This window comes from Bombus pascuorum, chromosome 1 (genome assembly GCF_905332965.1).
Source record: "Bombus pascuorum chromosome 1, iyBomPasc1.1, whole genome shotgun sequence".
NCBI classification, from domain to species: Eukaryota; Metazoa; Arthropoda; class Insecta; order Hymenoptera; family Apidae; genus Bombus; species Bombus pascuorum.
In genome coordinates this window covers 33,787,477-33,800,015 of record NC_083488.1, presented here as the reverse complement: position 1 = coordinate 33,800,015, position 12,539 = coordinate 33,787,477, and the positions used below count along the sequence as shown (strand labels likewise).

The 12,539-nt window shown below is 32.0% G+C and overlaps 3 protein-coding genes across 7 annotated transcripts; 1 reads left to right on the top strand and 2 right to left on the bottom strand.

The window, feature by feature from the left end:
• Window positions 1-916: 916 nt before the first annotated feature.
• Window positions 917-5,440, bottom strand: LOC132911985 (sorbitol dehydrogenase-like). 2 transcript variants are annotated; one of them, XM_060969053.1, is made up of 8 exons: window positions 5,271-5,440; window positions 4,467-4,500; window positions 4,206-4,366; window positions 3,763-3,926; window positions 3,424-3,608; window positions 3,119-3,318; window positions 2,764-2,885; window positions 917-2,281 (listed from the first exon to the last, which is right to left on the bottom strand). In XM_060969053.1, exons 1-8 carry the CDS (start codon window positions 5,322-5,324, stop codon window positions 2,128-2,130), a joined length of 1,074 nt encoding a protein of 357 aa, XP_060825036.1. In that variant the 5' UTR covers window positions 5,325-5,440; the 3' UTR covers window positions 917-2,127. The 2 variants fall into 2 exon arrangements, with proteins under 2 accessions (XP_060825036.1, XP_060825044.1); XM_060969061.1 differs by having other exon boundaries at window positions 3,119-3,297; window positions 5,271-5,439.
• A 2,083-nt stretch (window positions 5,441-7,523) lies between these two features.
• On the bottom strand, window positions 7,524-9,961 carry LOC132911859 (serine/threonine-protein kinase RIO2). Of its 3 annotated transcripts, XM_060968878.1 has the most exons (7): window positions 9,740-9,960; window positions 9,290-9,431; window positions 8,777-9,155; window positions 8,413-8,697; window positions 8,228-8,318; window positions 7,954-8,191; window positions 7,524-7,863 (listed from the first exon to the last, which is right to left on the bottom strand). In XM_060968878.1, exons 1-7 carry the CDS (start codon window positions 9,803-9,805, stop codon window positions 7,613-7,615), a joined length of 1,452 nt encoding a protein of 483 aa, XP_060824861.1. In that variant the 5' UTR covers window positions 9,806-9,960; the 3' UTR covers window positions 7,524-7,612. The 3 variants fall into 3 exon arrangements, with proteins under 3 accessions (XP_060824861.1, XP_060824850.1, XP_060824843.1); XM_060968867.1 differs by having other exon boundaries at window positions 7,954-8,318; XM_060968860.1 differs by having other exon boundaries at window positions 7,524-8,318; window positions 9,740-9,961.
• A 159-nt stretch (window positions 9,962-10,120) lies between these two features.
• Window positions 10,121-12,441, top strand: LOC132911973 (eukaryotic translation initiation factor 3 subunit M). Of its 2 annotated transcripts, none has more exons than XM_060969032.1 (7): window positions 10,121-10,316; window positions 10,537-10,716; window positions 10,809-10,903; window positions 10,979-11,197; window positions 11,277-11,545; window positions 11,620-11,763; window positions 12,149-12,441. In XM_060969032.1, exons 1-7 carry the CDS (start codon window positions 10,272-10,274, stop codon window positions 12,370-12,372), a joined length of 1,176 nt encoding a protein of 391 aa, XP_060825015.1. In that variant the 5' UTR covers window positions 10,121-10,271; the 3' UTR covers window positions 12,373-12,441. The 2 variants fall into 2 exon arrangements, with proteins under 2 accessions (XP_060825015.1, XP_060825024.1); XM_060969041.1 differs by having other exon boundaries at window positions 10,123-10,316; window positions 10,523-10,716.
• Window positions 12,442-12,539: the final 98 nt, after the last annotated feature.

Sequence of the window (12,539 nt, the reverse complement as noted above, 5' to 3'; positions counted from 1 at the left end):
TTTGGAATCGCGATCTTTGCAAAGTTAAACTTCTTATAGAGACACGAACGATACGTTTATTTGCATACGCTTATACATACATACATATGTATGTAATACCTCTACACGTTAATAGCGCTAATCGAATCTAGCGATGATCGATAACGCGACAACATATTCTTGCAAAATGTTCTGATGTAATCATTTACCATCAAATGGTAATATATATATATATATATATATATGTATGTACGTATATTTATCGTTAGATAGATATGTATGCCCGCGCGCGTACGAAAATGGCCAACCATATGTAAACAGACAAAAGATCGGACAACCATTGGTACGATTGCTTCAGCAGAGAGCGGCAACTTCTGGCTGATGGAGAAGCTTCGCTTCTCGTGGCTTAGGAGAAGCACTATTCGCACGTCCATTTCGTCGCCATTCAGGACTATGTCGACATCGACGTGACGTTGGCGCCGATTCTCAAGGGAAACGCATCGACGTCGATTATGTTTGCCCCAAAGACCAAACCGAATACATACAGCGAAATCTTCCAACCGGCCGAATCAAATCTACCGCTTCGCCTCGTCCGACTGAATATCTCTGTTTACATTCCCGACTGCCACTCTAATTAATTATCAAACCGTCCCCAATAATGCATCACTCGATGCTTCTTCGAACGCGCTACTTTCTCCCAGTCACAGACCCCCCTCTCTCCTCCCTTCCCTCTTTTTAATCGGAAATCTTCTTTCAAACGGTTGCGTCGATAATCGTTACTTGGTTATTCTCTCCAAATCACTGGAACCTTCCTACAGACGATAAGAGTCAAGTGTGTATCTATTTTGAAAATATCAGCATAAAATCGTACGTATATATTTTATACCAAATTAACAAGGAAATTATCTTCGTGAAACGTTTGAAAGTAAAATTCAAAGAAATTGAAAAGATCGTTTAATGGATTACACTGTGTATAAATTGGTAAAATTAAAATAGACTACCGACGCGTATCTTTAAGTACGTACGTGTTGCATATTTCGACAAAAGAGGAAACTCAAATACGAGAGTAACTCGAAAACAGACTGTACGTTTTGAGTACCACTCGGGTAACGTAGAAGGCTAATAGAAGAAGTCATGCAGTGTCATTGTTAGCAGACAATATCACAGATGGTTAAGTTTCTCCTCGCTAATACTTCTGATTCATTGAAACCGTTGAAAAGCAGCGCTCAATATACCTTTCATCTTGCATCTCTACATTCCATTTTGACGATACTTTGGCCAACATATTCATTTTTTCGATTTATAAGTATTATTTTTATTTACTTTTGCCTACCAAAATCGATCAACGCTTATACAATTTCGACGAGCGTGCGTGAATTTCATTTATTCGAATGATTGTTAACAGACAGAATGTAATAGAATTTTGTTCTTTATCAAGTATTTACGAAAATGTTTACCTGTCTGCGCGTATACTACGCTATATTAGGCATACAGGCGTATTCCGGGAACTTTATTTGCGATACATTTAGATTTACAATAAAATGTTAATCACATATAGATACATTTGAATCGAACGAAACAAACGATCGTATGATTGATTTTAATCGTAAAAATTCCAATTTTTGTCAATGGCTACATGTACGACTAGTATTTTAATAACAATAGTAAAAATACTAATAAGCAGACATTTAAAGGATAATTCTAATAAAAATAACGATAATTTTCTATATCATATCGATCGTCAAATGTTAAAGTACTTAAAATACATCGATGAGAAAGAAATATTCGTGTCTACGCGTTGCTGCCGCGTACAATGTAATGCTCCTTTAGCATAACGTATATGATTATATATATGTACATATGTCATTTAATTAAAAAATGTACCTACATACATGTATATACAGAGCGTAACTAAATACGAATTATCGAAATCTAATTATCATTAGCTTCGGAAATTCAAAAAGCATACATTTCATTTATGTTTTGTCAATAATCTCATTATGACCGATAACAATGCCTTATAAAAGACTTACTACTGTCTTAATATTAATAATATCGCCTATTTTTCAATTTCTTACACGCATATTTTACGGTTATTGCAACTTGTGATGTTAAGAATTAATTCCCTTTGGTTCGTCATTTACTTTCCTAGTTACAATGTATCATAACCTTAACGACATTATCTTGTCCGGATTTGGAAGTTTCAAAAGCTTGAACGGTTTCCTCTATCTTATAATTATGAGTTATCAGTGGCTTCACATCGATTTTTTTAGAAGTTAAAAGATCCAGCGCATCGCCATAACTAAAAAACAGAACAAAAGACATCATCTTTTAAAATGCTGCTGTTAACACTACATGACATTAACATTGTGTGTGTATACATTTAACGATACATGTGCATATAAACATGTTAAATATCGTGGAATCAAGATCAACGCCATTCACAAAAGTAACTTGTAACATGTTGAACAAATTTTAATTCATTTCATTCTTCGTTTCAATGTAGAACCTAATTAGTACAAAGAAAAAGTCAATCAAGCTATGACCAACACCAAGGAGATTAACACAGTTTAATTCCTTACTTTACACACTTATGTGGTTTCTTTGTTCATCCAATGAAAGTAATAATAAGTTATTGTTTCTTTTGCAAATTTAAGTTTAATTACGTTCGTTCGTAGAAACTAAAAACTCATCGGCAATCGATATGTAACATGTGCGTGTATCAACAGCTGTAATAGCGAGTACGCTATTATCGGCAAAAAAATGAAAAATATTTGTACGTACTCGTTCGCGTATCGAAATACACCTCTAATGTCAACTTCTCTTACAAGTGCGTTCATCAATGGAATTTGAACTTCCGGTGCTCCCATTCCTACTAAAACTGCCACTCCACCAGATTTGGTCACCTAAAAATTCACGGCATGTACGCTTAATTTGCATGTGACGCACGATAAGTATATAGGTGCGTCTATTATACGTATATTTTATTTCGCCACGTTTCTCTACGTGTTGTATATTTATTCGATTAATCGATATTACTATTACATCTAATTGATTATATCAACGGTGATTCGTATTGAAAAATCGGTCGATAAGAAAGAAAAGATGCGCGTATGGACAAAAAGTATGGAAGACTTACGAGAATCGCCAATCGAATCATTGACTCTGCCCCACACGCATCGATCGTCGTGTCAGGTTCTTCGCCCAAGAGCTCGATAATTTTCTCCGCAGTTTTTGACTCTTTATCCTCCTTGTTCGTTAATAATATTGCATCAGCGCCAAGTTTCTTTGCGAGTTCTAATCGATTTTGTGAGAGATCTAAAGCAGATCGTTCCGTAACTATCGTAAATTGTAAATTGCAAACGTTTTATTTTTACGTATATTTATGTATGTATATAAAAACCCTCGATTCTCAATTGATCGTACGATAGAAAAGAAGCATACCCATGATAACGACTTTATTGGCTCCCATAGCTTTCGCTACCAATAACGATACTAAACCGATCGGTCCGGCTCCCAAAATCAAAACTTTTGAACCGATACTAATGTTCGCGCGCTTACAAGCGTGTACACCGACCGATAAAGGCTCCAGTAGTGCTCCTTCCGCTAACGTCACATTGTCCGGTAATCTGTAATGTAACCGGACAATTTCAATTATTACAGGTCGAATATCATTTAAAAATATTTAAATCATATATATATATATATATTCAATTAAACAATAAAAATCTATACATCCTTATAGGACGATAAAGGTATAAAAATGTATTCACGTATACTTACTTGAAACAAAAATCAGCAGCGTGCTTGTAGAAACGTCTTAAACTGCCATGTACCGGAGGAGTAGCGCAAAATACCATCTCTTTACATAAGTTGTAACGTCCTCCTTTACAGAATTTGCACATTCTACAGGATACCCCGGGTTCGATAGCTACTCGATCACCGATCTAAGTTAGATATTTATTAAACATCGGTCGGTGTAGAAGAATGATATTTAACCGAATTTCGTTAAAATACAAATTGCAATAGACAATTCTTCGAACCGTTTATCCTTTTACCTACTATGTATACATATACCTACATACATGCGTATGGAGTATATGTAACTTGAGGACTGAATGACACATACATACATGACACCAAACTACCTGTTTTCTTTTTTTACTATTATCTTAAAAAAACTATTTTAATAGTTAGAATAACATTCCTTATTCGTTCTCACGTACCTTCAAATTTTTTACATTCTTTCCAAGTTTGACAACCACTCCAGAAGATTCGTGACCTATTATCATAGGTTTCCGCACCACAAAGTCACCTATTCTACCATTTACCAAATAATGAACATCGGAACCACAAATTCCAACGCAACCCATTTGCAAGAGTACCTCTAAAGCGGAGAAAATGATGGAAAAAAGCATAATAAACATTCGCTTTTCTTCGACTATACGTTGCTGTACTTCCATTTAATGAAATGAAAAAGCTCTTACCATCTTCGGCAGGTTCCTCGATCGGAGTTTGTTCCTATAATGGAAAAAGATAAGAACTATAGCTATCAATCGTATACAACGATAGCATTTATGGTTTGTAACGTTGGTTCAACTTTGAAATTTTATTAAACATAATTTTCTAAAACTTCTTAAATTATTTTTATAACGTAACAACAAACAAAACGGTAAATAAGAATAAAATGATAACGAGTGTATTCGATTTTAGATATAATAAGATATCGTTTCAAAATAGGAACGATATAACGTTAGAATAGCAATAATGCGCTAGCTTTTAGCGAGCGCATTCTATGCGCACTTAACGTGAAATAGATTGACCCCGAGTATAATCGCAAATAACGAAAGAATAATGACGAAAATAGCGAAGTTTGTCCTTGTACGTGCACAAGCGATTTGTCTCGTCCCTATTCGTTGTCCATTCCATATGTTAATTATATCAACGGTAGTAACCGTTTCAAGTAATAGTAGAGGAGACAAAGAAACAAGTTAAATCGGCATAATCGTTTGCCCCAAATTACACTTTAACGAAATTGAGAGAGACAAACTACGATACGCGGCTCAGCTATTTTACGTATTATTATATATTTAGGGTAACATTAACAAGGTATTAAAACATTTCGATAATCGTCCCATTACGCGTTCGCGTAAATAAATCGCGATTATTCACGAAGAAATGTTCACAAGTGAATATTTCATATTTAGGATATTCATCTGATATTAGATACTTAAGTATACATATATGTATGGGGTATTTGCATAATTTATTACTAAATTTGTAACACTGACCAGTCTTATATCGTTGATACCATAGAGAATAGCTGTAAGGTTGTCTTTGGCCATGATAAAAAAGCAGAAGTCGTTGTAGCAATCGAAGAATACGATTTATACTAAAATAGATACCACGAAGAGCACTAGAATGACACTCAACTAGAAGAGAAGAGCGTGCGCGGCTTATATATGAGCAGTCTAGCTACCGCGATCATCATAACAAGCAACCTTATCATTCGTACCCTGTGGAATCGTTTCACTCTCCTAAAAAATATCGATGTGCTCGACGAACTTTCTCGATAAACTACTTTTGTCTTGTTCGCATCTTCGTACAAATATTTTTTCCGTTTCTGTCACTCTGCAAGGTTTTTGTAAAATATTCAGGTCTGTTCGAAATATTTCTTCTCGAATCAAACGACCCTTGAAGCGAAACCTCCAATCAGTCTCCGTCGATTCGGTTCAAAGTTCAAGATTGTTGATCCATTGCAAAATAATACACTTATAGTAAATATAAAATTCAAAGATTGCAAAATTAAAATCTTATGATGTTCGTTATAATAGATATGTATCTGGTATTAAATAATTATAATAAATAAAACAATATATAATTTTCCCCCAAAAATAGTTTTTAAAATGTATATTCTATATATACAGGATGATTCAATAAAAAGTATGTACTAATGTAATGTATCTAAAATAACTCGTTACCTAATTGCAACCTAATGATGCAATTGTATTTTTCTATATCTTATATTTTCTGAGATATCAAGTAGACCTTCAGTTTTTTTATAGACACCGTATACATGAACATTCTCTGTAAAAAAAGAAGCATTAACTTATTTATACTGAAAAGCAGATATTTTAATTTTAATCTATCAAATTTAACGTACGAAAGACAAAGATAACGTAAACGCGAGAATAACAATTCCAGTCTTTCCTTATCCTTAATACGTTAAACTCAACGATTCGTTTATGACGTTTTTCGATAAGGCCACTAGGTAACGAGTATTTTAAGTAGTACCTCTTATTGACTCGCTCTATATGCGTGTGTATATGAATCTAAAATTAAAATTGAAAATTATTTCTCGAGGAAGTACGACATTTCTATGCTGTAGAAACGAAACGCAAAAATTAACTGCTCTAATCGCCAAACATGTCCCAATGTACATATGTATAATACAAGTACGAGTAAAATATGTTAACACCAATGTAAACGAACAGTTGTAACTTCCAAATATAAACAAAATTAATGTTTACCGAAATATAAGCAACTTTTGACCTTCGTATCTAACTTCAAACTATCTTATCTGCCTAATGCAAATTTCGCACTACATACAAAATGCTACATTTCTTCTTAAAATGATCTGTTTCTACCTAATCCTCTCATTACTATATGAATAAAAAGTACCGAAAATTTTCATGACATCCGATAAAGATCTTAATATCTATAACCTGTAATCATATTGCACCCTTATGGATAAATAAAATTAACTTGTATAAATATTTAAAGTTTGTTTGTATTATGCACTACCGAAAATTGCGACGAAAACATAGATTCAATCATCAAGTTGCATAATATATTAGATTAATCATTTCGCAATCTCTTCTCTTAATTAACTTTTTTTCGTAAATCGCTAATAACTTATTTTAAATATATATGGACGTCTATATTTGAATGTATCTCTAACGACAATATTGATATTCGAATCTCTCTTCCAAATATATTCTGTTGCTAAACCAATTATATATTTGTAGATGATTATTAAGAGGTTTAATGATATGTATGAAGCATCACTATACATCTAACACTTATGTAATCAGGGTGGAGGGAAAGAGAAAAAGAGAGAAAGAAGAGAGATAGATAGATAGATAGATAGCTAGATAGATAGATAGATAGCTAGATAGATGGATAGATAGATAGAGAGAGAGTCTGTGTAAATAGTGCAAAGAATGATACAGATTTGTATCCTCTGCTATGTCGAATGTTATGTAAGAAACAATATGTCGAAGAATTAAAACGTGTCACATTTAATAAATATACAGTGGCATATACTAGGACAATGACTTGAATTTCAATCATTCTTATGTTAATTTCATTTTCTTTTGTTATCTTTATCTTGCCAGTTACTTAAAATGGAAAATGGTCCTAATCTTTACTGATACTGCAGTGAATACTTAGATATTTAAAAGCGTTATGCTATATATAAATAAATTCTTTTAGGGAAATAAGTATAATATAGAAATGATCGAAGTTTTATTAGTAAAAATATATTATTTGTTATCTTTGTTTTATTTTTTACTTTTGTTGTTTTTTATTTTTAAATAAATCATCTACAATAAGTAGCAAAAGTGTATCATTTTTATTCCCACCCCCATATCCCTGTTGATTGTTTAATCGTATCCCTATTCTCCCTTCTAACTCTAGTTGTCGCATTTGCCTCTCCTTTCGCGAGAATTCTTCTGGATTGCTCCCTCTTTTCACGTTTTTGTAAAGCTATTTTCACCTTTTTCTTAATAAGTTCAGGGTCTATCGTTGAAGCTGTGGTACTACTGTACATAGTTTCCAAATCATTAAATTTTTCTACGTCATCATCTTCTGAATCATATGTTTCTGTAAAAAGAAGCGAATTGGTTATTTCTTCGTTGTGCTTCACATTTAAATCATATGACTTCTTGCCTATTAGGTTTCCCACTGACTTACTCATATCGATATTTTTTACACCTTCTTCTAAAATACGATCTTCTGCAGATAAAACAGTTGAGTCTTTCTTCTCATTTGCTTCTGAGTCTTCGGATGTTTTCTTTGATATACACATAAATTCATTTCTCACAGAATTGTGGACTTGAAGTTGTAAATAATTAATTCCACTGTTATTCATACTTCTATTTTCTTCATCCATATCCTCGTTACAATCCTCCTCAATTTCTTCATCCGTATCCTCGTTACAATCCTCCTCAATTTCTTCATCTTCAACTTTTACCATGCCTATTTCCCTCAAAAGATCCTTTTCCATTTGTTTTGTAATACCGCTGGCCTTAATTTCTACATCGATACAATCTTCTCTCCTAAAGATAAATCCATTTGTATAATTTAAACTGCAAAGCTTTTACCGTTGATATTTTATTTAACGTTTGTTTTTGCACTTTTATCGTAACTTACGAAATATCTTGAAACGTCGGGTACAACTCACTTTCGTAAGCGAACCGTCTTTTAAAAAAATCACGAACACAGTTTACGTCTCTTTCAAAATAAGTTTGAGCATCTACATGCTCGGTAGAAACCATTTGTGGAAAATCAATAAGAATGGGTTTTCCGCTATTTGTTATCATAATATTAAATTCATTGAAATCTCCATGAATAACTCCGTGATTTCCCAGTTTTACAATCAAATTCATTAATTCGTCGTATAACGATTCGACATCATCTAGTCTGTATACACCACATCTAAAACAAAACTGTCTTATACACACTGTGTCCAAAATAACATGATATAAAAGTTACTAATAATAATAATTTTACTTACAGAGGTCCACCTTCAACCAGCTCCATAACAACGCAATGTCTATTGAGATCAATTGGTTTAGGTACTGGAAATCCTCTATCGAAAAGTGCTTTCATATATGCATATTCTCTTGTTGCTGATATTCTTGATAGATATAACCATGATGCCGATTTTCTATGTTGATGATAATCTCTCTTACCTTTGATATTTCTAAAACAAGTCCTTCCCAATCGATGCAGTTTTAGACACATTGGATTTCTATCGTCATCAGTAACTATATAAATATTAGATTCTTTTCCTACTCCAATTTGATTACCAAAAGAAGCAATAATACCTCTTTGTGCCAAAACTTTTAGGGCTAAATAGTCATAGCCTGCATTTGTCAAACGATAACCATCATCTAAAAAGGCAAAGAAAATATTTTATATACACATACATATTATCTCTGTTCTGCAGTTCCCTTAAATTAAATTTTTATCAAAATTTATATTATATTGTATTATATTAATTAAATGATCTTCAAAATGAACTAACATTGTTTCCCACGTTCATAACTGAGAAGCCTATGTTTGCATAGTTCCTTCAACAACTTATGTACACCACCATAACGCAAATTTGCTATATGCGCAGCCAGTGATGCAGGAACAAGTTCATGATTCTTCATTCCCATTTCAATCTGTAATGATAAATATCAAAAAAGCTGTTTAATGAAATTTAATAGCACTACCTAACCTTGACGTTTAATAAATTTAGTACTATTTTTCAATTTAAAAATAACAATCAATAGGAAAACATAATTTTCTAACACAAGCTACACACATTGTACAAATAACGATACATGATTCGATTCGAGAATCCCTTTAAACAATTATTTCCTCATCTTTTAATACATATTGTACATTAAAAGATAAAAATCCCGAAATTTTGAATATAACCCTCAATTGTGCTTAACTTAATTACAGACAATTGATAACATATATTTACCGCTGTTAAAACACGAAAATCATCTTTTGTTAAATATCGTAACATCGTCACGTTTAATTTCCCCATGTTTATCTCAGATTATTCCACTTTAATATTTTATCTTATTAACGTTTGTCAAATACTAAACAGGATACACGGTAGGTGAGGACATTAATTAATAGCGTGGACTACCGATGAGTGGCGACAAAATACAGAACCTCATTCGTGTCAAAAGTACTAATAGAAAATTTATAGATCCTTGTATATACTAGAGTGAAACCTGTTGGAACTAAACAGAATAAATTCCTAGATTTTGCAGCACTTGGCCACTTGGTGCAGCACTTGTACTGGGTGACCATGACCGTGGTCATAACTCGTGCGGGAGATAACTAAATTTCTTCTCAAACGTAAGTAAAGGATCAAAGAAACTTTCTGTTATATAGTTGGCTATTATGAGGAAAACAACAAGCTTTGACTAACTAGTTCTTTTCTGATAGATTGTATTTGATTGTGTCGTGATTGCAATTGAGGAAACGTGGTAATATTCGGCAAGATGCAAGTTCCCCCGATTTTTATGGAATTACCCTTAGAAGATCAGGTAGTTGATGATAAAAATATATTAAATATCTAAGAATCGAAGAAAACTTTATGTAAAATCCAAATAGCGTCCTTATTACCACTCTTAAATGAAAAGTATAGGTTATATTCAGTTTTCTGTAGCTTCTCATTATTGTTTCATTTTATATATTCTGACAGAATAGACTCTAAAACAAATTTTGATAAATTAAATATATTTGAAATTAGTGTTTTATATTTAGGCGCAAGAACTAAGAATATATTTTAAGAATTTGGGAGCTGAAATAAGTGAAGAAAAATCTCCTAAAGGAATAGAAGATGATTTACATAAAATTATTGGTGTTTGTGAAGCTTGCTTCAAGGAAGGAAATGAAAGCGAAATAGAAACAGTCTTAAATGACATTGTATCTATTATGATTGTGGTAAATATTTTATATATTTTTAAATTATAATAAGTTAACATATGTTTAGACAGCTTAGTATCTTTAAATTAATTTCATACATTTTAATTTAGATCCCCACTGAACGTGCAGAAAATTTAATATTAGCATTTTGTGAGAAATTAACAAAAGCTCCTGGATATAAACTTGGTTTAGTATGTCTAAAAGCGTAAGTTACACGAGTATCAGTAATATTACTAATTCTTTCATATAAAAATATAACACTCTTAAAATATTTTCTCAGATTGTGGTTATTATTTCAATCTCTTCCTGATGACTCTCCAATGAGATATCATGTCTATTATCACTTAGTTCAAATTGCTCGCAATGTGGATCAAGTAAAAGCTGTGTATGGCGGAATAGATCAATTAAAGCAACAGTTTGCATCACTTCCACCATCAAATGAACAAATGCAAAAATTACTTCGGTTACTTCATGAAGTACTTTTAAGTTGCAAACAGGGGTAAATAAAATTTTATTACATGATACATTATATTTAACAATGCAATATATTTCATGAAACTTTATTATTACTATAATAGGGAACAAGCTGCTGCTGTTATGGTAGAACTTTTAGGTACTTATACAGCAGAAAATGCTTCTGCAGCTAGAGAAGATGCACAACGTTGCATTTTAGCTGCATTGGCAGATCCAAATACATTCCTGCTTGACCCATTGTTAGCATTAAAACCTGTAAGATTCTTGGAAGGGGAACTCATTCATGATTTACTTCTTGTCTTTGTACAAGACAAGTTACCTGCATACTTAGATTTTTATCAACATCATAAGGAATTTGTAGAACATCAACTTGGTATGTAAACAACTGATAAAAGATATAAGAAATACGAATTTATTGAAAATATAAATCATATATTTTTTTATTAGGATTAAATCATGAGCAAAACATGAAAAAAATGAGACTACTAACATTTATGCAACTAGCAGAAACAAACCCTGAAATGTCATTTGATACAATTCAGGAAGAATTACAAATTAATGAAGATGAAGTAGAAAGTTTTATTATTGATGGTAAATATACAATTAGTTATATTACTAAGGCTTCCAATGTAATTGGAATATATATATATATATATATATATATATATATATATATATATATATATATATATATATTAATTGCATATATATATATATGCAATTATAAAAATATTGTTTTCATACAAAGAATGTACAATTACCCTGCATAAATAAAATCAATCTCTATAATTTCTTTATAAAATAGAGGCAATGTATACAGGGTATATTAACGAATCAGTACTGGCTTAGTGAAATTACATTTTTATTAAGTTATCGAAGTATTCGACATTTATATTGTGTATTAAATTGATGTGGTGTTATTTATATTTATGAAGCATATAACAGAATATAAAATATCCACCTTTTTATGTTTCAGTATTGAAAACGAAACTTGTTAGAGCTCGTATGGATCAAGCTGGTCGCAAAGTTCTCATTTCAAGTACCATGCATAGAACATTTGGCAAACAACAGTGGATGCAACTACGCGATTTACTCGCAGCCTGGAAAGCAAATTTAACTGCTGTACAAGAGGGTATGAAATCTGTAGCTGCTGCACAAATGGAACTTGCTGGAAAAAACAAAACTTCTATTACCCATTGATGACATTTAACTTGTGTATATGTAATTTAAAATTTGTTTATACAAATATTGATTGGAAATCAAGTTTAATTAATTTCTTAATTAATTTCCAACCTTGAATAAATATATACGCCGCGTGGTACAGTATTATGTTCACAATTAAATTACTTACATAATTAAAAATCTGA